Source organism: Panthera pardus, unplaced genomic scaffold (genome assembly GCF_024362965.1).
Source record: "Panthera pardus isolate Hobbes unplaced genomic scaffold, ASM2436296v1 HiC_scaffold_6, whole genome shotgun sequence".
In the NCBI taxonomy this organism is placed as follows: Eukaryota; Metazoa; Chordata; class Mammalia; order Carnivora; family Felidae; genus Panthera; species Panthera pardus.
In genome coordinates, this window is record NW_026526991.1 from 84,075,579 (window position 1) to 84,103,521 (window position 27,943).

Here is a 27,943-nt window from a genome sequence, read left to right on the forward strand (position 1 = left end):
CTTTTTTCCCCTTTCTTATGCTTTTTGGAATAATCAAGAAACACTCTCTCCTCTGTCTACGCACAATCTGTGTGTGTGTGTGTGTGTGTGTGTGTGTGTGTACGTACATGCATACACATGTGTTTGTTGGGACTGGAGATGGTGAGGGGTGAAAAGAGGATTTGTAATGCACAGTCTTTAGTAAAGTTCAGGCTATCGCCAACCATTCCCAAAGGGAGGCTCTACTTGTAGATGATTTACTTGAGGAAACAAAAGAAAGGAGGAAGTAGCCAAGACAATTTTGAAAAAGTGTAGATTTGAGAATGGCTTTCCCTAAAATTTAATTATTTATTATACAGCCAAAAAGTGTACACAGTATGGATTGGCTTTAAGTCCATCATATAGATCAGAGAAGGGAAGAATTGAGAGTCGAGAAACAGTTAAATTCATGTATGAAGGCATCATTTTTGACCACGGTGGCATTACAAATTGGTAGGGAAAGTGTGGGCTCTTCAGTACATGGTGCAAGGACAATTGGTTATCCATATGGAAAAAAGTAAAATTAGATCTTGGTGACAGAATAAATTCCAGGTGGCTTGAAAATCTGAAAGTGGAAAGCAAAACTTCAAAAATTCTACAGTTAAAAATTGGAGTATTTTTATGACCTCAAGTTTAAGTAGGATTTCATAAAGGAAAAGGTTAGTAAATTTGGCCTCAATAAGTTGCATTTTCTATACATCAAAAGAGACCATGAAAAGAACTAAACAAAACAAAACTAAGCCACTAACAGGAGATATTGTAAAACCTATAGCCACCAAATGATAAGCATTTAAAACTTCAGCAGAAGAAAAAAACAAACAAACAAACAAACAACCTAATAGTAAAATGGGCAACAAGGATAAACAGGCATCTTACTTATGTGCCCAATAAAATTATCTGCAACTTCACCACTTGTGATAGAAATTCAAAATAAAATAATATACCATTCATACTCATCAGATTGCCACAAATGAATGGCAGTGTCAATGTTGATAAGGGTGAAGAGCAGTGAGAGCTCTCCTACAATTTTAGTAGTAGTGGAAATTGGTACAGTGACTTTGGAGTGCAATTTGGCAATATTTGATTGGAAGAAAATGAACAACTGAAATTTTTCCGACAAAGTATAAGGTTTATTCATTTAATGGTTAAAATGAATGAACTAGGATGACAAGTATCAATACAGATAAACGTGAAAATATTATATTCTTTTGATATAATGAATTCTTTTTGGACAAAATGGAGAAAAGTTCCTTTGAGGGTGTTGATCATGGAACACACAGTTTGGTGACATTTTGACTGGTTGAATAGCCCTAACCACAAAGTATTGATTAACAGATTGGGTAAGAAAGGTATTGTACCCATTACCATTTTTTATTATTAACAAACCACTTCAAAACTTAGTGGCTTAAAACAGCCACCATTTTATTTAGCTCATATTCTTGTATGAATCCAATTTGGATGGTTGGGGCGTCTACCCATATGGTCTTACTTCCTCTAGTATATTAGCTCAGGCTGTGTGTGGAAATATTTGGGGTCTAAAAAGCAGCAAGAGTGAACACTCCCCAAACACAAGTACTTTCTTGGACCACTGCTCATGTTAGATTTAGGGTTGGGAAAATAGACTTTACCTCTTAATGGGAGCAGCTGTAAAGTTACATTGTAAAAGGGTATTCATACAGGTGTGGGAAGAATTTGTGTACGTTTTTACAATCAATTATAGGTGTCTTTACACAGGTATCTTGTCTTGATCTGTGAAACTTTTACATCAGTTACTTGGATAATGATCCTTAGGGTCCGCTCAACATGCAGCCTTTAGTAAAATGGCTTAACCCCAATTTTAGTACAAAGGACCATTAGGTCTAACCAGTTTCTGCCAGAAGAAGAGTCTGTAGGCTTTATGGGCCAGACCATCTCTTGTGGGGTGCGATTTACTGGGGAAGCAGACTACTTCAAGAGATGCCATGTGGTTCAGCCTCTAAAAGTTAGGACAGATATCGCTTCCCAGGACTGGATAAGAAGTATAATATTCTGCTGGTCCAATAATGTAGAGACCCTGTTTGTAAAGAGAGAATTCTCCTTGGTGGGGTCATTAAAGTAGATCCAATTAAATAATTGGAAAAAAAATCAATAGCATTTGGCCCAGGACTAGAAAGTAAATACAATTTTCTTTAGAGATGTATTCTTCCCCAAAATAACAGAGAAAGAAGACGATGAATGAGATAAATTCAGCCACACCCACTTTCCTGTAACCTGAGGACTTTCTTCAGGAATAGGGGTGGGATGAAAACCAATGCCCTTGAGGTCAAATGGGTTTCCCTTCTTCTAGGGTACCAACATTATTTGTGGACTCTGGTTGAAAGTATGTAGCAGTAACCAGCTAAGCAGAAACCAACTTAGCTTCTAACTGTGATAAAAGATACTGGGGTTGTGGGGAGAACTGAAGACAGGTGGGGGCACAGGGTGGAGGGAGCAGACAAGGACGGGATACAACAAACCTAAATAGTTACCATCCATTTGGTAGTTGAGCTATGGGTCATCACTATTTTCTTCTTTATGTTTTATGAAGTTTTCAACAGCTATAATGAGCACATATAATGTTAAAATCAAGAGGAAAAGAAACTTTCTCAGAGCCAGGATTTAAATTGGGCCAGATACTGTACATTATTCACATTTGTACCTCATACCCATTTTAATACTAAATAGGTGCCACTCTCTAAATGTTTATTGAATGCATGCTAAAATTATAGGGAGTTCAGTTTGGCTTGCGGTGAGAAAGAATTTTCTAGGATGTAAAGTAGTTCAAAAATGCAGTGCTCTGTCAAGCAGTAAATGCCATCCCACAAAGCACCCAGACAGAGGCTGGATTAAACAAGCAATATCTTGGAAAGAGTTAATAGTCTGATTGCAGATTTCAGGTAAGGCATCATGGGGGAGCTTGCATTTAAATAGATGAGTAGAATTTCAGTAGGTGAAAAAGGAGGGGGTAGGTGGAAATGAAAGAATAGTTAGAAAAAAATAAATGACTAGATGACTCTAATAGCCCCCACCTAACTAGGATTTCCGTGTATCACATCTTGAGAGACTGGATTCTTTTAAAGAAAAATACTATAGTTTCAATCTTAGAATGGATTTCTTTTATGCTGGTAAATCGTTTTTGCCATTTGCCTCTGTCATCCCATTACTGGACTGTTTCATTAAAATTTATTATAGAACAGTATCCCCTATTCACTTTATACTTCCTCTTTTTTTGTGTGAAAATCTAATTTGTATTTTAGATGCTTTTCAAATTTCAAATTTTGCCATTAGTTTCATGCAGTAAGACATCATTGATACAATGTACAACAAAATATCATTAATAATTTTGTTATGATATAGAATTCTATTTCATTCGTATTCTATATTCCCTTTATTGTGTTTCAGCTTAAATACAAGACATGTGATATTTAAAAAACATCAATACCTACTGTGTATTCCTCTGAGAAGTCGAGCGTGTCTGAAATATTGTGATTTCTTGTCAGGCAACGTCGCAAAGCAAGTTTATTTTTTGAATTGGTGAACAAAGAGCCAAACTTAAGAACGCACTTGGGCTTTGTTCTTCAAAAGTTGTTCTGAATGACAATTAAAAGAAAGAAAGTACAGAAAATAGAGCAGCAGAACTCTTGCTCACTGGAATGTTTTTCAGGTTTTTCCATAAGGTGTCGACACTTCTCTGTCAACTTGTAGGCTCGAAAAACAACAAAAAGCAGTCTTGTCTGTCAGGTGTTCAGTGGCATCCCTCTCCAAATCCTCCCAAGAGCACAGAGCTCTAGTTCAGATATTTCAGTGTTACGCAATTTAGTCTGTCTCTAAATGTCAGTCCCTACGGTCTCATGATTTACTTTCAGATTGGGTGCCCAAAACGCACCGCCAATTACCCCGAAGTGCTTAAGGCACATATCTTGCTCTATCTGACACTGAGAGTGTATTGGTACAAGTAAGCTGTGAACCAAAATAATGAAATGTACAGTAAAACTTGCAGATACTTTGGATATATTTTAATCCAAATATTTCCATTTATCCAAATATTTGTCCAACAGTCTGATTTTTTTTTCCGCTGAGGGGACTCACTGACCATAGTTATTTTCTTATATTTGTGCCTTTGTTACAGATAATCCTACTAATATATAATTTTATTGTCTCACTTGCAGGAGCCGTATGTTTCCTTGAGCTCTCGGGCTGTTTTAGTCAGTGGTCTTTAACCAGATAGTAAGAAGGAACACTTTATCGTTCCAGGAGCGCTCTTCATGGTCACACAGAAATGTAAGTGAATGAGTTTATGTTTCCCTTCCATTAGCCAATATCATTACAAAGTGAGGCAAATAATTACTTTCCCTGAGTGTGAAGTTAAGGATTTGGAAAAGACACTTGCAAATGATGGATTTGCTGTTTCCTTTAAAAGCAAGATCTACGTCAACAAAAAGTATAAGAAGATTAATAAGGATAAGAAAAAAATTACAATATGAGGTAATCTCCATTTTATGGGGATTTCAAGATATTTTAACATCACATATTCTGATTCTTAGTCATCTAAAATATTTAGTCATTAAACGCCTATTTTGGGCATACTGATTCTTTGTCCTTAAATTGTTATACCTGCTCTTATTCCTTTCATTGAAGGAAAAAATACACCTATATGCTTTCCATTTCTTATGTAATAGATGTAGTTTAATAATTGTAAAAAGCTACTAGAACTACTTTATATAAATGCTTTTATTATCCCAAACACTTGTAGAGAGCCAACTAACTTTACAGAAATGAAGAAGGAAATATAGTAGCTGAGAATCCCCACATTCAGAATACATCTTTCATTTACTTTAACTATTCAGGTCTCATCTTAAAGAATTCCTTATAGGAATCTCTATGGCAATCTGGTGTTTAGACCAGAGAGGAAAGCACATAAGGCATGGGCATTTTACCAGTCTTTCTGCTCTTTGTCATATGCTGTTTGGTTATCACCTAGAGGGTACTTCTGTGCCTCAATTTCCCACATTTATCAAAGATGACAATATAACTCTGTAGCATATACATTAAAAGATTAGCAAAAATTAAGTTTTCTATTTGATTAATTTTTCTATGCATGAATATATAAAGACATTTGTGTATAATCATATATACATTCCTAATATTCATATATAAAAATAAAACCTAAAGCTCATTCTTTAGGATGTCAGGGCATTAAAATATTCATGCCAGTTTTTCCAATATATCAATTTATGGGACTAGATCTGGCAAAGCGATCATTTGTAATGACGACTGGAATGCAGATGGTTTTAGTGACTGTATATAGAAACTGGGGGGAAGGGAATAGCAGTCATTCTTTGTTTTTTTAGGATGAGGCAGAAAATCTGCTCTCTCCTTGATATGGAGGAATTTGTTAGAAGCAAGAGCTAAAATAAGGAATTATTGATCAGCTAGAAATTATGTTTCTTTTATCTTCCCTCTTCACTAATATTTTTACCCTCTGAAATGTACAGATATTTTCACACAGATATGTTACTGACTTTTGGATGAATACCAGTATTTTTCATTTGCAACCAGTATATTACTGGTGTTATCTAAATACTCTTTAAGGAGTCATCAGCAATTTTATTATAAGTATCTCAGGCATAAAAACTGATAATTAAACATTTTGTTACTTTATTCAGTAAATTGGAAATGATTGTGAACCATAGGATACAACCCTTCTACGGGGTGCAATTCAGAAGGCCGAGTGAACAAGGCGCTTTAAAAATTACTTCTCTTTTAAATATATGTCCCTAATTAAGATTTACTGCCATAATGGACTGCTGTTGTCGATAGGATTGTATAATGTTTCTCAAATGTGTTGAGATGGAAACGTTTGTGAATGACTGATTTAGGGGAAAAAATATTTTATCAATGTAAGAATCTATAGCCATATTCAAGTGGAAACAGCAAATCATCTGAAATAGTAGTGATCAGAAGATAGATAGCTAGAAGGAAGACTAAAATTAGCCTGTAGTGTTTAGTAAATCATTCAAAATATCTTAATTAATATTAGATTGCCAGATTATTCACTTACATTCAAGTAATCAAATCCGTATGTGTGTCTCCTCTCCGTGCTTCCCCTGCTCTACCAAATAGTGTTTGATAGTTTCTTCTGGATTCGGCAGGTATGCATGGCAATGTTTGGTAGTTCAGTGTCAATGCAAGCCTCACTAAGGCAGCTTTTGCTAGCAGAAACTGTGATACTATGCTGCTCTTATATTAATGAGAAAAAAAACGTACCACATTATATAAATGACAACAGTGGACAGTTGCTAAAACAGCTTCTCCAGAGGTCATCATTATTGGGGGCGGGGAGAAGTTCAGTCTATCTTCAAAATGAATCCTTTCTGTTAAAATCTACTTTCGCCATTAGACTGATATTGAAAATATGTAGGATCAATATATTTTTGATTCGGTAGCCCTGTGTTGATACAACCTTGATTTACTGGGCAAAGAAGCTGAGATTTATGGTCATGGGTGTCTATACTTCCTTTTAAGAATTCTAAAATGTAAGCTCAGAGGTTCTCACTCGTTGCTCACAGCATTCCTAGGGGAATGTAAAACCCTCTGCCTGCTTTTTGGCCCATTTCTGGGATATTAGTTGGAAGAATGGTGAAGACTAAAGAGGCCTGTCTTTCTCTTCATTATACTGAGACCCTGTTGGCTGTATTTGTGGGGGGTGGGGGTGGTGCGCAGAAACAAGATGCTTTTATTTTTGCCTGTTACTTGAATAAATGGAGGCTGTAAATATTTAGATCCATATACTTTTAAGTACTATTAAAAGGAAGATTTCCAAAGAGGAAAAAATATTTAAGAATCGTTTCCTAGAAAAGTGGGATGGATTGTTTCCTCATATTCCAAACATATTATTTGCAGTAGAAAATTAAATGATCTCAGAATTTATAACTGGAGGTTACACCTTAAATTGAAGTTTCTTGCTCCCCAATATATCACATTCATAATCACTTTGCAGGGCATTTTCTCTCAGCTGGAATAAAGAACATATAATCTGCCATTTTAATCATTTTATCAAAGATAAATTTATCTTCCCCATGTAGACCTTTACACTCTAGTAACCAAGTAGATCTGCCTGACACTTGTAGGCAAAGCACCTAATTGGTTTTATTCCATATACTTTAATAACCACATAAAAGTAAAAATGGACACAAGAGAAGATGAGTAATAAAGATAAGGAATATTTATTGCTTCATATTACTGTTTAAATATGTGCACAAGGAGGGCATCACAATTAAACCACAGCATCTGTCTTTGAAAATTTGTCGTTACAACCTTTTGTCTTATCAATGCATTTCACTCATAATTATGATTAATATTCTGGTAATTTATGGAACAATAATTATTATTGCTAATGATTATGCAATAAAAACAATCTAATATATATGTGCATATATATACATATAGCTATAGATAGATATACATTATGTACATTGTGGGGAGGGAGGGAGAAAGAGAGAAAGAGAGAGAATGCACTTGGTAGTTCTTTAAACATGTGGTTGTACTGTAGCTGCCTGGGCAGTGTCCAATATGTAGAAACATATGTAGGAGCCGTTGGTACTAAGTTAATTAAATGTATATTTAAATAATTAAGAAAACAGGTCATTCTAAATTTTGTGAAAACATGATATTTATATGTCATTTTTGTTTAAAGATCTTGGAACCCTGTCTTTGGCACTTTGGAAGTATTCTTGAAATATTGCTGGGACAAAAATAATGATTCATTGAATGAATGAATATAACATTCTAAACCTTGAATATTTGATTATATTTTTGTATTTTATAGTCATGTGTTCAATGAGTTTGAAAATCCTCACCACCCTCAGTGGATTTGTATATAGTGACTAATTTAAAAGGAAAAACAAAAAACAAAAAACAAAACCAGAACTGTTTTCCTGAATGTTTTGACTCTCCTGGCCTTCTTAGGCCCCTCAGACTCCATGGAGAGAACTATAGTTACTAGAAATGAAATAATAACATCATTTTTAAAGTTTGATTTCATGGGTGAAACATCAGTCCCTGGGAAATCATTTCTGAAGTTTTCTCCTGCCCTCTAGCTCCATTAATATATTTTGAAACTAAATTTTCCTAAGGTGTGGCAGTTTACTCTTCCTCCTCCTTTTCCCTCCCTCTCTCCCTCCTCCCCCCCTCAACGTCCACTTCTTGTTTGTGAAATTCTATAATCCAAAGTCTGTGAGTTTAAGATTACTTTAAAAACAAGCAAATGGATTTTCTATTCTTGTGACATTTATACAGGTACTGGGGGAATTAGCACGCACTCTCCATTGTTTCTTGAATCATGTCTTAAGGGGAAAACATTCTAAGGTTATGTAGCCTGCAGTATATACTGATTTTACCCAATACTTGAGAGGTTTTAAATTATTTGCAACCAGCAGTTTCTTAACTAAGGTTTATTTTGACAATGAAAAAAAATGTACAATGTTTTCTCTCCCTTAACAGCCAAATTGTTTGCCAGTGCTGCCTTTGGGAAAATGGATGGTAATAGGGAAAATGGTTGTTAAATCATTTGGTATACTCTTGGCCTTCTTAACTACCCAAAAGAAAATTTTTGATTTGGCAAAACTAGTTTGAGTTGAGAAATGCTTTAAGAACTATTTTATTACCAAGTAAAATATTATTAGTGTAATTTGATTTTTTGTTTGTGTTTTTAAGCATAGGCTCGCTTGTCTGTGTGGATAACTTATACTGTTTATCTTAATTTGGGGGATTTTTTTTTTTTTTACTAATTTGAGTGTGCTGAATAAGCTTTTATTTTGAAGAGGGCATTAAAGGGAGAGATACTTTTAGAGTTAATTTCTTTGTCCCATTAATAGTAGTTTGTGATTTCTTTTCCAAAAATTAATAGTAGTTTTTCTTTTCTGTTAATGACAAGTTTTTTTTTTCCAAAATGGAATAGTTTTTTCTTCTTTCAGCTGACAAAATTTGAAACCCTTGGTGGAATCTTTCTAGATATACCTCCCTCCATTTATTAGGAAGTTGTCACCTAAGGAAACTGCTATGTTGTAAATGTGGGACTTAATCAGCCCATGACTACTAATATACATGTATATAATAGCCAAATAATTAACAAAGCATAGTTATGTAAAAGCATGAAATTAAATATTTGTTTAACATAATGATACTGGCAATTATTCATTGTGGATAAGAATGAGGTCTTTGAGGTCAGAATGCTAATCCAACAACTTGAATGCTGCCACTAACTGTGATCTTAGGCAAGTTAGCTAACCTCAGAAATGGGCACAATTATTGCAGCTCAGAGCTATTTTGAGAATTAATGGAGATAATGTATATGGAATGCATAGAACAGAATTCCTGGCATGTGGTAGGCTGGAGCCCCAGACTCAACTGTGCAGTTTTCCCATGGCCCAAAGGAGCCCAGTTGAGGAGATGAATAGGGGTGAACAGAGCTGACATTCACCTCTTGCACCTCTTTCTGGCTAAGTTCTTGTTTGCTGGGAAAGATCAGTCCAAAGGATGGGGCCTTTTATTTTGAACAAAGGTACTGGATTGGAATGTGGTGGCTCTGTGGGTCAGCTGTCTTTATTATCACCCTGTAAGAACACATACCCTCCATTTTCAGGTGGTCTTTGGGAATTTTGAAGTCAGCCTGTCTTCCACATAATCCTTATGAAAGTGTGATATGGACACTTTCTCCACAAGGTAGTTAGTGAATAAAGGAGGGGCGCCCGGGTGGCTCAGTCAGCTCAGGTCATGATCTCATGGTTCATGGGTTTGAGCCCTGCATCAGGCCCTGTGCTGACAGCTCAGAGCCTGGAGCCTATTTCAGATTCTGTCTCTGTCTCTGTCTCTGTCTCTCTCTCTCTCTCTCTCTCTCTGTCTCTCTGCCCCTCCCTGACTCATGCTCTGACTCTCTCTCTCTAAAAAATGAATAACCTTAAAAAACTTTTTAAAATTAAAAAAAAAAGAGTGAATAAAGGAAATATCCAAATGATTATACTGAAGCTCCATTTAACATTATTGACATTTTACAAAGCTTATTAATCAGGAGCAAGACAGCCATAGTTAAGATTTAGCATTTCTTATAATGGGACAGCTATTAAAGGACAATACACACCTTTTGAATTTCCACTGAAGTTATAGAATTAAATCAAAGGTAAAATATGATTCAAAATTGCATGAGGAAAACCATTTTTTGAAATTGAAGATAATTGATAATAACTACAAAGTTATCGTAACTGGTAGGTTGGTTGCGTGCTTGAATTGGTGAAGTGTTATGTTTATATTTTACTGTGTTCTGAAATAAAGTGTACAAAGACATATTTTTAAACTGAAATTTCATTTTAAAAATGCCACACATAGGGCTTTAGTTAAAGGACAGTAAAGGAGCAAAATGATGAATCAGGAATTTTAGGTTTTGGAAAGTTATACAAAATATGAAGTCTGTTATATTTTGAAGCTAACACTGGAGGGAAAAACAACTCTCCCATGTTTCAGTTATACTAAGGAAATTAAGTGTGAATTCTAGCTCTACAGGAGACTTTCATGTAACCATTTTACTGACTCTACTTCATCCTTTTGTTTCTTGAATCTAGACACAAACCACATTTTTCTCCTTGGAGCTTTCTTCCCTCTCTACTGCCTTTCTTCAAATATTATTTGAAGGATGTATTGAGTTGGCAATTTCACATGGTCGAACCATTTATAGATCCAGCCAGCCTGGTGTAAGACCTTTGTGATCACATTGGCTCCTTTCCTCTTCTCAGCCACCATATCTGGTTTCCAAAGCACATTTTTTTTTTCTGTTTCATGCATCTTCTCCTTTCCTTTGGCACAGAAAAAACCCCATTCTCTCATCCCTTCTCATTTGAAATCCTCAAGTAGCCTTGGAGGTCCTTATCCGGCTCCCCATCTCTTCCTACACCAATCGATTGCAGTTGAGGATAGCACTTAAGGGCCACCAGCTACACTATGGCCTCAATCTGAACTTCCAGACCTGCCTTGCCCTAATCCCATATAAATAGCATCATCAAATAATGGGCCACTAAATATTCCTTATTATAATCCACATGTTTCTGTTCCCTTTAGTGTTCTTTTTTACCCCTTCCCCAAGTTAAATTCTGTACATCTCATTCTCAACCCTAATATACTTCCCATGATGCTTTTCAGGTGGGAATTCAAAAGCTACCATAGATTCTATCCAGCCTGCCTGCCATAGTGGGGAATTTGCACTTTCAATTTGTACAATGAAAGAAATCTTATACCTATTTGTGAATCTACTGCCCTTCACACAGTGTGACTGATTATACTGGTTTAGATGTATGTCATTCCAGCATATGATAAACTGCATTAAGATATCCTCGTTGTATATTGTACTCTACCATTGTTTGGTGTAATGCCTGGCAGATAGAATATGCTTAATACTATAGAATAAATAGTGAAGAGTTTTGGGCTTACTACACTGTTTAAAATGACATATATGTGATTATATGTATTTGGCCTTTATTATTGACAGCATAATATCTGGTGACATACTCACTGTTAGTATCTTTTCCATCTGCTAGAGAAAGGAGATCCCTTAACTCACTTGGTAATGTTTAATCTTATTGCTTATAAAGGAAAAATGAAAATTTTGTTATGAAATTAATTGAATAGACATGGGAAATTATCAGGCATTTGATTAATAAATACATTGTTAGTTTTTATAACACATGAAAATTTATGTACTGTAAAGGAAATGGTCATTCCAACATTTAAACAATTACACAAATTATTTTCTATACTGTAAGAAAAAGCCCTCTTTTTAATGTCAGGACAGCTGAGCATACCAAAAATAACTGGAGAGTTCGTTGCCTTTATTACTATTAAGTATATTATTATGTCCTTGTAAAATCATCAAAAAAGATGAGGTATACTCCTAATGATCAGTGGTTTAAAGTCAATGTGAAGAAATAACATAAACGTATTAATGATAAGATGATTACCTGGTTGAAATCTCAACAGCACAGATTTCTATGGTTTAAATTAAAAAGAAAAATTAAGGAGGGGAAAAAAAAACAGGCAAACGGTATTTGTATTCCTGGATTTCAGGTGAGGTACCTACATTTTCCTTGTATTTTTCTTTCTCATTAACTGTAGAAACCCATAGATATAAGTCTCTGTGCAGCTCCAAATGCCCCCGCTCCATTTTAGGTGGTATTTCCAATAAGGGTACTGTTTCTTGCAAAGAATATTACATCTCACTAATTGTCCTACAAATCCCATTCTTAATTAAAATCAAAATCTTCATTGCAACAACTTTACTATATAGCTTGCAAATATGTGCTCTTCTTGTTTGTTTGGAGGACGATGCTCTGGATACATCTTTTTTTTCTTTTTTTCTTCGTTCAAAAAGGAGCAGCCCTGGTGAGAAAAATTTACAGCAATTGATTTTGTTTGTTTGTGGCTGCAGCCATAAAAACTCCCAAGCAAAACTAAATAGTGCTTGTGGGGCACAAGCATGGTGGTTCATGGGTAAACAGTAAGTTTTATAATACTATTAATGTTAGACAAGAAGACAAGGTATAATAATTCCAATTTCCTCATTTGTCTCCGTTTTGTACTAAATTGTGCGCTCCATCATGCATATGCTGGCTATAATGTGACATATTTAATTCTGCATTTAGTCTCTGCTTTGTTACACATGCACGAAAATAGCAAGTCAGCTTCTCAAATGCCATGGAGCGGCCCTCTAACAACAACAACAAAAATAATTAAATACAAAATAAGTTTGAATAACAGTAATGGTGGGAAAATCTATCCTAGGGTTCATTCTTTTTACAGGGAGTTGGCAAACCAGGAAGAATAGACTTTGTCATGTGCAAATATGGTGACCATAAATGGTGCTAGAGGCTTTTCCATTGTCCTCTGAGTTTGCCATGAGAGAAAGCGGGTGAGAGAAAGAAAGACACGTTTGATAGAGTTGTGAAGAATGTTTGAATGGCTATTGGGTGTTGAGCATTGTCTTGCAGTGACCTCAATTCGGTACAGTAGAGACCCTTGAAAGCACTGTCTGAAGTCACAATACCACTATTCTCCTCCATTTACTAAAAGGGATTAGTTAAAAGGGTGACGTTCCGTGCAGAGAGTTCCAAGTATTCCATGAAACAAAGGGCTCTGAAATGTTTTTGAAGTTATTTTTAATTGAGTTGAACTAATTTAATAAAGGTCCTACGGAGGAAAAAAAAATAAAGGAATGTGATTGTTTTATGATTCCTCACAGATGGAATGGACATTTATAGCATACTTTTCCTTTAGTGTTCCAGAGAACAGTAGCTCCATTTACAGCTACTGTTAGCAATTTAAAACTGCTCCAAAATGAAGTCTTTCAAGAAGTTGACAGCTTATAAATAAATCTGTCTGATAAAATTGAACATAAACTGCATCTGTGGTTAGTTTGCCAAAATTAATTCTACATTTAATTAGAGATAGCAGTCAAACATATTTAATAAAAAACAGTCTTGGAGAGTAAATCAAATGAAGTCAGATTTTAGCAGACGTTTTGCATTTTTTTCCAAGGAGTGATGAAATGACCTCACCTCTCCGATTCCCAGTTATATGGCAGCGTGGGCTCTGTAGCGTTATGGGGAAGCCAGTGAGTTCACACTGCTTGGAAAGGTTCCTTGCTCAGCTTAGGGTAAAGAGAGAAAACGATCATTTTGTGATTTTGCTTGATTCCATCATTAGGTTTTACTTTGATGCCATATGTATTAAACTAACAAGTTAATAAGCACATTACTGCTAATGATTACAGAGACCCAGCTAAGGTAATCCTAATTTATATATGTACCAGTACAGAGAATTGTCCTTATTTTTTTTTTTCTGATTTCATTGCCAAGCTTGTTTTCTTTTGTTTTGTTTTGTTTTAATTTAACCATCACAATGAGACATATGAAAATCATACACTAGCAACAATGCCATTTCTTCCTGTAAAAAGACTTAGGAAAATCACCTTTGCTTATCAAATATTTGTGCTCACTCTGCATGGTTTAAGCAATGTGGCACAGTTGTGGAATCCTGGGGAAGATGCAAAAGCACACAGATCAATCAGAATGCAGCAAACAATATTTGGGGACAAAAGTGACTTACGGTTCAAAGGGCAAAGAAGCAGATCTTCAAACACTGGAAGTTTCAACACACAATCCATAGTCCTAGGTGAAGTGTGCAGACAGACAATAGAGACTAGTATTAGCAATAACAGTTTCTTTCCAATTTATGTAAAAATGATATGCACCTTCACAAATGCATACAAAAACTAGAGTCAATTAAACCAGCTTTTATTTTGATCTTTTAAAGTAGGGGAGGTTACTTTCTAGTAATGAGGAAGAATTTAAGAAATGTGGTAAGAGATTATGTGGCTGTACTTATTAGTTAATATCAAATTTGGATTAGACACTAAACATTAATTTATTGAGCCTCCTCTATATTCTTAGTGTTAGAATCATAGAGATGGTTAATCTTTACTGAATATTTTTTCCAAAACATCTACGTGTTTTGGAATCATGCAGTTATTAATACTACTTCTGACAAATATGCAAAGGCATTTTTTCTACTTCTTCAAGTTTTGTTTAGATATTTTGTTCTTTCAGAAGAGCATTTTTATTTTTACATACATGACTTTGTCCCCAAGTAACTTTATCAAAATTTTGCTACTTTTTTTAGAATAATAGGAAGTAAAAGTAGAACACCCTTATTCCTGAATTTGAACAATGTGTCATTGTTGTGAGGTTTGCTCAGTGAGCCTTACATTACTTGTATTCTGAATAAATGAAGAAATGGAAATGTATGCAATGCACAAATTCTACCTAGCAGACCCATTCAGTTCTGTCCTGGAATAATTACACTGTTCTAAAACTCATAGGTGGACTTAAATACTAATGCGTTACAGTTGTTAATTACTATCAAAATACAAACCAGCAATAGGCTGTAGCTAGGGAGAAAAAAAAGGTTAAAAATCAGCTCAAGAAAGAGAAATTGACCAACTCAATCATGCTGTAGGATTTAAATCATCATTAAGGTACCCCAAAGGATATCTTTGACTGATCTCTTTAAGAATTCATATATTGGACCTGAAGAAATAATCATTTTAATCAATGGTTTCAAATTCATTATATATGTTTTAGTGCCATTAGAGGATTAGGATATTAATGCAACTGTGTAGCTAAATACTAAATGACTATCACTCTCATTTAATAAAAATACAAATAAAACAAGCTTCTTCCTGATTTAAGAAGGGTAAAAATATATTTATCTTTTCTGTGGATCCTTGAACAATAACTTCTTTCCCAAAATTTTGTTAACAACATTGTTATAATTTATAAAATAAACAGCTTTAGAAAAAATGGGTTAACAATCACATGGTTTCTTGTGGGCTTGTTAGCAGTTAATTTTATGTTGGGCAAATCACTTATCTCACTGGGTCAAGATTTCTTCATCTCTAAAATGAAAATATTGACTAGAACAATTCTAAAGCCTTGCTCTCTGATTCCATGGTTAGTGCATTCCTACCCACCCTACTTCTTTTTCCTCTAATTTCAAACAAATGCCATGTCTTTTCATCATTTTGGCTGGCTCATGAAATTGAACAGAGCAAAACTAATAAGGAAGGGAGATACAATTTGAAATTAGACACCATTGTAGCTTTTGCTGTATCATCAGATGTACAAGATTAATGACAAATAGAGAAGTAGATCAGTAGATGCTCTCAAGACATTGATGCAGAAGCCCTAGGTCATAGTAACAGAATTTCTATTTGAATGTTTTCTCTAATACTGAGGAAAACATATTATCCTTTCATTTCTAAGGAGCTTAAGAGGTTTGGTTAAGAAATGTCTAAAAAGGTGCTCTGCAAAGATGTATATTCTTGAAGTGCTAAATAAAGTTGTCAAGCGCCTTGTGGGTCCTTGAAATCAATACATTGGCTTGGATTTAGGGTTTGGGCCTTCCAGAGAGCACAGAGAAAATTGCTCTGAAGCATCAATGCTTCCACCTTACTGCAGGTTCTCACCATCTGTCACAGTGTATCACAGATTTCTCCTGAGTAGACTCCTTGCCTCGTCTCTCTTGTTACAGATCCATTTATCTCATTGATGATGCCAGTTATCTTTTCAAAATGCAGATCTGGTTATGTCATCTTCCTGATTGAAAACCTCTAATGACTTCCAGTTGCCTAGCTGATAGAGTCTAAACACCTAAGCCAGGTAAACAAGACCCTTATCTATCTTACCCAAACAGAGCTTTCCATCTTCCTCTTTATGCAGTTATTCACCCTGGTCCAGGACGTGCACCCTTCCGTTCACAGCCTTGAACAACTGGCTCATCTTCAAAAGCCAAGAGAAATATCATCTCTTCTATCAAGCTTTCCTTTTCTCAGGCACCTCCCTAATATGTGATTCATTCTCTCTCCCTCTCCCTCTCTGTCTCCCTCTCTCTTTCTCGCTCTCCCACCACCACCACCCCTCCCTGTGTCTTCCATATCTAGTGTGCTTCTGAGTCACCTTTTTTTTTAAACCTGTTTTTAAAATATCTACCACTAAGCAAGGCGCATATAAGAATAAATAAAGTTAACTAAAGTTAACTCTGTAGGACACTAAAATGCAGCTGATACATGAGATTTGTTTTGTTGGCATGTGTTTTATGGAAGTCTCCTTTCACTTACGTACATACTGTAATATAAAATTTATGCCTTTTTTCCAAATTCTAATAATATGCCTATGCATTGTGTTTCAGTAAAATGTAGTTTGCATTTCTCCATAGGTTTTGATATTATTTAAGTATTTTCAAATTATTCTTATGGTTTTTCAAAGCTTATGTATTTAATGTAACATTCATAATTGCTATGGATATGTTGTTAAGATTTTAAATTGCCATTTTGAAGCCAAAACTGAGATTTCAGTGTGGAGATATATATATATATATATATATATATATATATATATATATATATATACACACACACACACACACACACACACAAAGAAAAGTACCACCTTATATAAATTAATAATTTCTTTTAATTGCCTCGAATGTTTCAGTCTCATGTGGATTTTTGAAGTAGTATGTAGCTTTGATGTTTTATTAATTATTTTCAAGGTGGCTTTCTTTCCAGAGCAAAGCATACATATTGATTTTGTGTATGATGAAGACTGAAATTTCTATCTTGGCACTGATACTTCTTGCAATCAGATCTAGAAAAGGGTTTGATCGTTTTGAAGCAAGTCTCCAACAGTTAACTGTTGGCTGCCAAAGTTCAATTTAGATAAGTGAAGGGGAAGAGTTTAGAAATTTCACACATTAAATGTGTGATGGGAAAAACCCAATATAATGTATTAAAGATGCAGGCTTTGGAAGGAAAACATGGAGTATCGTAAGAATTGTGTGCCAGTCTCCAAAGGTTTTCAGTTAGGTTTGGTTCAGAAAAGCCCTTGAATGTGTTGGAAGCAGATCTTGGAAGGGGCTGTGTGGTGTGTCAGGGAAAGCACCAGAGAAAGTCTTGGTTACACAGAGTCTGTAAAATCGACTGTGGTAGCATGACAAAAATTGGTCTGTGTGGTTTGCCACTGCCAATCTTCATGATTGATACAGATTGTTGGAGCCATATCTATCATATGGTGCTCCATATTGATTGTTAAAATCTGCAAAAATGAATTATTTGGAGTGTATTTTTCCATATCGTTGGCTGATTTTTCCTGCACCAAAGAGTTTAAAAGCATTTGACCTTTGCTCTGAATTCTTACTTGTTCCCATGACTAGAAGGAAACGATACCAGCATCTCTATTTATTATCCTTTAATAATGATGCTGTAATCTAATTCTTAATGAATATGGTAAAGGCTGCACATTTGAAAAGTCATTGTATAAAGGTGCTCAGTAAGTTAGTTCTATGTTTAGGGATGGCTTAGCTATTTTATTTTTAAAATTGCCATCCAGACTTTAAGAGAATTAGAAGTCAAATGGCAAATAAATTCTTTTAGAAGAACTTTCCGTCTTACCAGCCATTACCCAAAAAAGCAAGAAATAGCTCTGAATTTTTTTTCTTTTTGTAAAAGTGTTGGGATTGATCCTATTTATCTACAGAATTCAAATGCAACCAACATTTATAGGAAAATATGCCAGACTTTTGCGAATTGAAAAGATTGTGTGCATTTGCAAGAGGCAAATGACACAGGAGACTTTACTTTAAATCACCTATAATGTTAGGATCATTATAAAGTAAGCAGCCAGCATGCTGGATTGTACGGCTGGAAAGAACCCACATAAGAATGAAAACAGATGGTATTATCATTCTATCCCAAGCACTGTGTGGATTTTTTTGGTTAGAGTCTGATTAAGGTTTCAGAAATTATTAAGTGGATAGATAATAGAGAATAAGAAAATGAGAACACAGAGGGCTTGCCAAGTCTTTAATGCTCACTTAAACAAAACTGCCTGCAGGTTCAACAAACCCATTCCTGGGTTTTGTGGGTTTGCAAGGTCCTTCTCCAGAAAAGTTGTTTTGGGTGATGGTCACCATTTAATTAAAGGAATATCAAACTATATGTTTAGAAAGATAATAATAAGCCACCCAAACCCAGATGCTAGATGCCACACATGTTGGAGAAGGGCTATAAAAAAAAAGGCAAAAAACCCCCACAAAAAAACCCTAAACACTCCCACACTCTAGAAGTTGGATTTAAATGAAACCATTGGGGGGAAAGGACCATTTCCGTTTTCCAGTTGCAGTAATCTTTCTCCCCACTTTCCTTACTGCCTTAATCCACATCTAATTATCAGCTATCTCCATATTTTCCTCTCTACTTGTTATCTTCATTTCTTTTGATTTGCTAAAGTATATCTGACATATATGTGAAAGGAAGTAATATCTTGCCTTTGTGTGCGGGCATTTGTGCATTCTGAGTATTTCCTTTGTACTGAATTGTACATTAGTGTAATTTTATTTTGGCCTCCTCGGCTCCTTTGAAAAATATTCACGAATTAAACAGTCTAGCAAAAGTCAAACAAACAAACAAATAAAACTCAAGCCATGAGAGCTTGTGATTTCTTTCAGTTTGATTTTAGCTGAGGAACATTCAAACTTTGAATTTGCTTATTTCAACCATTTTTTTTTCTTTCTTAATTGTGGTTTCCGCCATACCTTTTAAAGTATAATTTTCTTAATTAAAATAGTAAAAAAAAAGTTTCTCAAATTCAGGTGGGCTGCTTTGGATTATGGCTCTCTCTCCTATGTATCTGTCTGCAGTTTTACAGCAACCACTTTTCAAATTAAAGCCTTTTTTCTCCCCCATTTCTTCTGCAGTACAGTGGACTCAGATCAGAGCCCTCTGATGTGAAAGGATGGGATTTTTAACTGACACTCTTGTCTGTTGAAAGAATAGTTCAACAACTGTATTTTTCATTTTCCATTTAAGTCTTACATGGTATAAAATAGGAAAACCTGGGGCGCCTGGGTGGCTCAGACGGTTGAGCCTCCGACTTCGGCTCAGGTCACGATGTCGTGGTTCATGGGTTCAAGCCCTGCATCGGGCTCTGTGCTGACAGCTCTGAGCCTGGAGCCTGCTTTTTATCCTGTGTCTCCCTCTCTCTCTCTCTCTCTGCCTCTCCCCTGCTCGCTCTCTGTCTCTCTCCCTGAAAAATAAACATTAAGAGTAAAAAAAAAAAAAAATAGGAAAACCTGTGAGATGCCAATGACTGTTAATGAAGTAAATGGTCTATCAACATGAAGGTAGCACCTTTATGTTTGGAGAATTAACAAAAGCAAAGCAATTAAAAGAGCAGAAACCAAATTTCCCACATGATGCAGTAGTCATAGTTAAGATTTCTGAGTAGGGCATAGAACTTTTGAGAGAGGTGTGATAATGCTTCAGATAAATGTTGAAAGCAAATTCAAAAGTGTGGTTTGAAAGGCTTTGAATTTTTTTTTTTTCACACGTACAAGTTTTGTTCATGTGAAAAAAAGCAGGACTTCTCAAACTGAATGTTGAGCTTTTTTTTTTTTTTTTTTTTTTTTTTTTTGTATAGAAACAAACATTGAGCCTGACACCAGGTTTGTGTGGGAGTAAGGTAAATTCGGGCTAAATGACTGATGTACTGTTTGGGTATAAACATTAGATTCCATATTGCAACTGTCTGTCACTACTTTTGTCATTAATCAAATAGGTAGTAAAATGTACAGCAATGCTTAAGTGTATTTAATGTAGTTAGTTTTTATAATCACTGCTGGTAGTTATCCAGGTACAGGTGGTAGCTTTCTTTTTTTCCCTCCCTGATTTAAGATTGTGAGATCCTTTACTGTTTCTCTATAGAATTGGCATCTGAGTATACAGATTTGATTTGATCTACTAAATTTGGTGTCATTTGTGATCTAGTGGCAATGCAGGATTTAAAAATCATGGACCTTACTGAAGTGTTAGGAGAGGAGGAGATAAATTCATTTGACTCCTGTGTGTGGCCTGATGCTAAGTCAAGCACATCTATATTCCTATGTGGAAATATATGTGAATGTAGAAGTAAAAAGTAAATTTGAAAAAGAAAACAACAAAAAGGAATTAGTGTGGTTCCATTGAACTTAATGCTATACACTGTCTATATTAAACTCTTTTTTTTTTCCCATTCAGTTGGATTTGTTTAAAACGGCCTGTTAAAATTAATGGCACAGAAACATACATCAAGTAAAATCTTGTAATATCTCTGTAATATCTCATAATTTGGTTTGTGTTTGACCAAATGTTTTCATCATTACTCCAAGCTTGGTTTGGACCATCCAGGTGTTTTCAACTTTTTCAGCTTTCTAATTAAAACAAGCTTCCGTTTTATCTAATATGCTACAATGATTAAAATATCAATATAAGATAATGAGTTCTATTGTTTGCTAATATCAGGATATCCACTCTACCAGGTAACTTCAAGTCCTATGGTGAAATTCTCTTAGAACAAATAGGTAAATGGTATAGCTTAGCAAATTGCTTAATTTGGCTGCTATTACCAAGAGCTTTAGATTTTCCTTTTGACTTTGACCGTAGAATGTGGCCACCCCCTGATAGTTCCTTCTATTCATCTTCATGGTGCATCTCTATGACAGTAATGTACTTATTGCAAGGATGAGTAGATGTTCAGGAATCACATATACACAAGAGAAAATACAATCATAGAGGAAAATCCAAGTCCAGCTTTGTCCCTCCCTCAATTAGAAAAAATTCTGTCATGTTAACTTATCCTGCTAATTTTCCTGGTCTGGAATGCTTCCACTTGGAAATTGGTAGTTTGTTTGTTTGTTTGTTTCTTTCTTTCTTTCTTTCTTTCTTTTTTTCTTTTTCTATCCCTATTCCCTTTTTAGGTTGAACTCCTCTCTCCTAAGTGTTCAAACAATCCTTCTATTTTTGTTCTTCCATTACTACTATCATTTATATACCAATATAACATATGAGTAGCTCCTGGACAACAGGACTGCAATAGAGATTGGTGACTATATAAATATGTAAGACATTGTCTCTAGTCTCCAAATGTTATACTCTAAGTAGTAAGAGAAACCAGGTCCATAATACAGTTAAACAAAAATACAGATTATTCAGGTAGACTGCCAAAGGGGAGGAGATGGGGGATGGGTAAAATGGGTGAATATGGAGGAGTGGACTTCCAGTTGTGGAATGAATAAGTCATGGGGATGAAAGGTACAGCATAGGGGATGATTGTTAATGGCATCGTGTGGTGACAGGTGGTAACCACAGGTATGGGGAGCATAGCATAACATACAGAATTGTCAAACCATCTATGTGGCACACTTGAAACTAATGTAACATTGTGTTTCAACTATACTTCAGTTAAGAAAAAAGATAATAATAGCCAACATGTATATGGCGCTTACTCCGCGTGAGGCACAGTAATTGTGTTTTATCTATAGTGACTTAGTTTTTACCTCCCTAACTCTATCCTACTGATGAGGAAACCAAGTTGCACAGAAATCATGTTACTTGCCTATTGCTGAAAAGCAAATCCAAGCTTTGAACCGGGTCATCTGGCTCTCAGAGTTCAGGCTCTCACCCTGCTTTGCACTGCCTAAGGATTTTTTTTTTAAGTGTGTCGTAGTCTATATTGAGGATTTGGCAGTATCTGCCACCCCAGATTAGGCTCTCATTGCTCCATCCCACACTACTGTGGGTACTCCCTTGCCCACATCCAGCTATTCAGTCCCTGAATTCTAGAAGGATTATCTGCATTCCATAAATATTGATGGAATAGAATCTATTTGAATAATCTGTATGCTGAACATTGATAGAAAAAAGGTAAGCATATTTAGACCATGAAGTATCAGTTATTCAGTGTCAGATATTCAGTAGAATATAATTTCCAATGAACTAATTTTATTTTATCTTTTTAAGTTAATTTTTAAATTTATTTTGAGAGAGAGAGCGAGTGTATGAGTGGGGAAGGGGCAGAGAGAGAGAGAGAGAGAGAGAGAGGGAATACCAAGTAGGCTCTGCACTATCAGTGTGGAGCCCTATGTGGGGCTCAATCTCACAAATCGGAAGATCATGATCTGAGCCCAAACCAAGAGTCAGATGCTTAGCCAACTGAGCCACCCAGATGCGCCTCCAATGAACTTTCAAATTTTATTTATTTTGTTTTATTTTGTTTTAAATTAACATTTATTTTTGAGAGAGAGAGAGAGAATGTGAGCGGGACAGGGGTAGAGAGAGAGGGAGACACAGAATCTGAAGCAGGCTCCAGGCTCTGAGCTGTTAGCACAGAGTCCAACGTGGGGCTTGAACTTACAAACTGTGAGATCATGACCTGAGCCGAAGTGTGATGCTCATCTGACTGAGCCACCCAGGAGCCCTGAACTAATTTTATTTTAAATTTCACAGATTTAAGATTAAAGGTTGCTTTTAATTTTGCATGCTAATGTCATTTTAGTTGTCTCACTCTTTAAAAGTTATGGTGAAAGGGATCAGTTAGTTTTAAAAGATGAAATTTATAGATTATCGAAAAAAGAGCACTTGTTAGACCACTAAAATTTCATCACAAATTTATTAAGAAATCATCTGATAGACGTTTCCCTTTTTTTCTATGCTTCTTTATTCTTTTGTGTATTACCTATTAAATAGCCAAAAGCTGGGAACAAGAGTAGGGAAACAATAAATAAATAAATAAAAGTTTTCTATTCTTTCTACCTGGTTTTGTACAAATGCTTAAATTCGTTTTATATTATTTTTTTTATTTCCTTTTAGAAGATATCGGAAGTGTGTACTTGCTAGGCAAAAGGTCTAAATTTGAATCATTATTGAACAATTCTGGTGTCTAATACAAATGTTCATTTGAAAATGATAGATGGTCGTTCAGGGACCCTGAAGTGTTTTCATGGATTCTCATGCCTGGTTGGCAGTTTTGTTGAAAGTGGCCGTAAATCAGGAAAGAGAGCTGAAAATACATTTTATGTCATCTTTAAAACAACTGTAAGTTATTGTCCCAGAAAATGAAGATGCCATTTTTAAAGAAGGTAGCAGGATAAGGTATTGAAATGGGTAGAAAAAACATGTTTCCAGAAAAGTATCACCAGTAGTTACTGATATTAATTATAGCATAAAATGGGAGTGGTATGAAAGAACAAGGATTAAAATCAAGATTGTACATGGAGTCTGAAATTTAAATTTATAGAACCTGATGCTTTTTATTTCTTTAATTTACTTTTAACTTTTTTGGTGGTCGTTCTTTTACAAGATGTTTGTTGATGAGCAAATTGAATTTGAGCTTACATGCTATAGAAACCAGGTGAACTCACATTCTCCAAACGCATCTGTTGTTTGCTCCTTCCAGAATAAATATTACAATTCTTGATGAACAACAGCTGGGAGGCTTGAATGTGGTTGCATTCCTCATGGGTTCACAGGATGAAATCACTTGTGCACCATTGACAATTTTAAATGGAGAACAAAAATGTATTCCATCATAAGATGTCAGGAAAAAAGTATTTTTGTAAAAATGTATTTTCTATTTTTAATCTTCTGTGAGCTATACATTTTAGGACCCTGAATGAGTTGGAAGATGTATGTTGTGACCTGACATTCTCTCTGACTTATCTTTAGTTATTTTTTTGAGTTTTTTAAAACTTTATTTATTATGAGAGAGAGGGAGACGGGGGGGGGGGGGGGGGAGAAAAGCATGAGTGGGGGAGGGGCAGAGAGGGAAGAGAGAGTGAGAATTCCAAGCAGGCTCAGCACTGTCAACACCAAGCCCAACACGGGGCTCAAACCCACCAACTGAGATCATGACCTGAGCCGAGGTCAGATGCTTAACTGACTGGGCCACCCAGGCACCCCTACTTGTTTCTTTAATTATCTTTAAGAAAGTAATATGTACTAAGTGCCAAAGTCCACTTGCAATGCATTGAAAATGGAAGCAATTGGGTCATTATACTGCTAAATGGTATTTTTACATGTATCTTTTATGGCATGTCAGCCGGTTCATTAATGTTTTAACTTATTTTACTGTTTTGGGTGAGGAGTAACTTTTCTCTGTCAGTGTTTCATGGACAAGTTGGTAAAATGGTACTAATGGACAGAATCCTGGACTGGAGGTGAGTGGCTGTGGCCACACTGGAGATTTGTGGCCATGGGCATAGACTGTCATCTCCCTGTTCACACTGCCTCTTGTATAAAATGAGGGGTTTGGACTGGATGATTTCTCTTCTCAAATCTGTGAGCCTATGATAACTTCTAAACCAGTCTTGAATTCCTTTATATTTGCTGCCGACACTGATCTCTTCCCTTCTTGACTTTCCCTGAGGGTATTATCAGTTCTATAAATTGTGGTGGTTGATTATGTTTAATGATATACTTTATCATGCAGTCTTTTATAGGGCTGTTTTTTTGTTTGTTTTTCAGGAGCACATGTTTAGCAATATTCACTGTCTCATAATGTTAATTCTCCTCTTGATGATGAAATATCTAAGCATCTCAAGGAAAGTAACCTTGTTCTATATTGCTTCTTTTTTCTGGTTTTCCTTGTAGCACATTACAGAATAATTGCCACAGCTATTTGAAGTGTTGATAAACTTAACAAATTCAGTTACTAACTTATTTAAAACCCATGCAGTGTGTTTGGTTCAGAACCATAGAAATAGAACAAAGCTAACACTGGAATGGGGCTCAAGAAACCTGATTTTCAGCCCAGATCAACATTATTTGACTATGTGCTCTGCTCTTGAACAGATCATTTGGTGCTTCAGTTTACTCATGTTGAAAACGAGGGAAAGAGACCAACATTCTCTAACTTTTAATTGCTGTAATTTTTTTCTCCCTGTAAATGCCATCATGGAAGTGATGAACAACTTTGCTCAGCATTTTCAAAACATAGCCTACTTTTTATCAAGCATTTTTATTCATCATTTAATTCGGTGATTCAACATATATTTATTGAGCACTTATTATGAACCAAGAACTGTGAGTCAGAAAGTACGATTTGAATCCACTTAATATTTAAATGTGGGGAAATACTTTCACCTTTTTGCTACATGTGCAAAACGGATATGGCAATATCTGCTTTACCGGGTTGCTAGGAGGATTAAATGAGGCAATGCTATCAAACATTTAGCTCAGTACCTGCTAGACAGAATGGGATTAATATTATTATTAACACTATTATTATGTAGCACATTAAAATTTTAAACCATTAATTGGGGATCATATTTAATGGTCAATACAGTGTAAATATAGCCTGAGTGATTATTTGGGTGTAGTAAATTCAGATTTTTCAAGTGCAGTTTTATGTTGAACAAGTGACTTATCCTCTCTCTTAGAAACTTAGGATACAAATACCTGTCTCTTCTTGTGGTCAGGATTAAAAGGGTTTAAAGTGAGATAACGTACAGAAAATTTGCAGCATAACCTTTGCCATATAAGACTCGAACATGTCTGTTTCTGGAAAACTAACCTAGTTTTGTTCCAGGCAAAATTAATCTATGGAGGTCACCTCTGGTGGGGAATTAACCATTGTGAAGGGGCATGAATAAACCATTTGGGGTGACAAAAATATGCTATATCTTATTTCTTGTAATGTTTATTATTGAGACAGAGAGAGAGAGAGAATATGAATGAATGAATGAGCATGAGCAGGGGAGGAGCAGAGAAAGAGGGAGACACAGAATCCAAAGCAGACTCCAGTTTCTGAGCTGACAGCACAGAGCCCGATGTGGGGCTCGAACTCAAGAACCTTGAGATCATGACCTGAGCCAAAGTCGGATGCTTCAACAACTGAGCCACTCAGGAGGCCCTGAAATATGCTGCATCTTAATCTGGGTGATTACACAGATAGATACATAGCTCAAAAAATTCTTTGAGCTGTACAATTAAGATTATTCATTTTATTGAATAAATTTTTCCTAAAAAAATGTTTGTTTTCTTCCCTAAACATAAATACCATATTACATTTTATAACCAGAAGAAATATCAGTTAATAATAATAATTTTCTAGTGCCATAGCTAAAATACTACTCCAATATATTTTTCTCAACAGTACATAAAAGTGAAAGAGGACACCATGATCCCATGAACCTTCTGATGTCAGAAAGCAGTTGGAGGAACACTCAGTGGTTCTACATATTTCACCACCCAATTGTTTCAATTTGGCACACCATATTTTAGGATATTTATTGCCTGCCTAGTTCTTGAATCTACTCTTTTCCCTGGCGCCCACAAAACCATGCGTCATGGAGTATTATTTTTACGAGGATCTGGTCAAAAGGACCTGATCAGTACTATTGCCACTTTTTCATGTATTTTTCTGAGATGAAGAATAGCTTAAGATTTACTTCAATCAAGCTTTATTTAGGATCGGGTCTGTAGGAAGGGGTGGAAATGGTGGGGGAGGGAGCGGAAGGGACAGCATAAATATATACATACAGTGTGTGAAAATAAAGAAAGGCATCTTTTGTTACAGCTGGTTGCAAGAGAAGTTTCTGCTTGCACTGCTGAAGATAGTATGAGATTAGCGGAGTTGTAGCAAAGTCAGGACAAAGACTCGCTGTGTGAGAGGGATCAGCGTGTTTGCTCAGTGGAGCTTTCTCTCCAGTTGTTGACAGATTTAACTGGTGTAATCTTAGGCCTGGCTAGCTCCTCCCCATGAGTGTCAAGAGGCAATCCATGCAGTAGTAAATGGCCATGTGGAGTATACCATGAATTCCCTATTTGTGTAGTAGCTGTAGTTTAGGGTGGGGATTTAATATTGAATGGACTCCAGATTGTCTAAATTGCAATCACAGTGTTTATTTAAATAGCCTATGGGGACCATTAAAGCATTTTAACTTTTGCTCCTATGTTTCTCATGTTATGAAATCTTGAAGCACATGGGGGAGAAAAGAAAAATCCAGCCTTGTAAAAAAGCATATGATGCTAAAAGTTCTCCCTGCTGCCAAAAATGCTTCAAGAGTTTTAGTGCTCTGAACTAACATGTGATATGATGGATGGGATCCTGCTGTGGTCCCTAACTAGGGGATTTTCCTTGTGCAGATACACTAATCTACCCCAGCATAATCCAGGAGATTCTTTCCCATACTGGTTCCCCACTTGCAGTGTTGAAGTCTATTCTGCTCACAATCATGTTCATAATGCTATAGCTTTAAAACTACATAAAACTCTGTGTTAGTAACACAAGTGCTATAATATTATTAAACTTTTAATTTTACATACAAAAAAACCCCTATTTCATTTACTTTACTGGCAGAGCCAGGGTGATGGTGAAACTTGACTTTGGTGAGGAAGGCCATGAACTTGAGGTGTAGGACAAACAAGTACATCTATTTCTAAGGCAGATCTTCTGAATAGAAAGCATGACTTCAGTTTCATGCTCTGATTTAATAC

General features: G+C 35.7%; 1 protein-coding gene and 1 long non-coding RNA gene across 10 annotated transcripts in view; one reads left to right on the forward strand and one right to left on the reverse strand.

The window, feature by feature from the left end:
- SOX5 (SRY-box transcription factor 5) overlaps nt 1-27,943 on the forward strand; it is a 1,011,059-nt gene that overhangs the window by 453,350 nt on the left and 529,766 nt on the right. For all 8 annotated transcript variants that reach the window (XM_019452504.2, XM_019452503.2, XM_019452501.2 and 5 more), the window contains one exon: nt 4,206-4,317. In XM_019452504.2, the coding sequence (XP_019308049.1) occupies nt 4,316-4,317 (2 nt within the window). In that variant the 5' untranslated portion in view covers nt 4,206-4,315. The remainder of the gene's footprint in view (nt 1-4,205; nt 4,318-27,943) is intronic.
- The window catches only part of LOC109268853 (uncharacterized), a 45,545-nt gene continuing 24,845 nt past the window's right edge, over nt 7,244-27,943 (reverse strand). The window contains exons 1-4 of one of the 2 annotated variants that reach the window (XR_002080829.2): nt 16,322-16,520; nt 14,185-14,246; nt 13,635-13,726; nt 7,244-12,459 (exon numbers count right to left, since the gene is read on the reverse strand). This is a non-coding gene — a long non-coding RNA (uncharacterized LOC109268853). Of the gene's footprint in view, nt 12,460-13,634; nt 13,727-14,184; nt 14,247-16,321; nt 16,521-27,943 lie in introns of those variants that run through there. The other variant, XR_002080830.2, reaches the window with a different exon arrangement.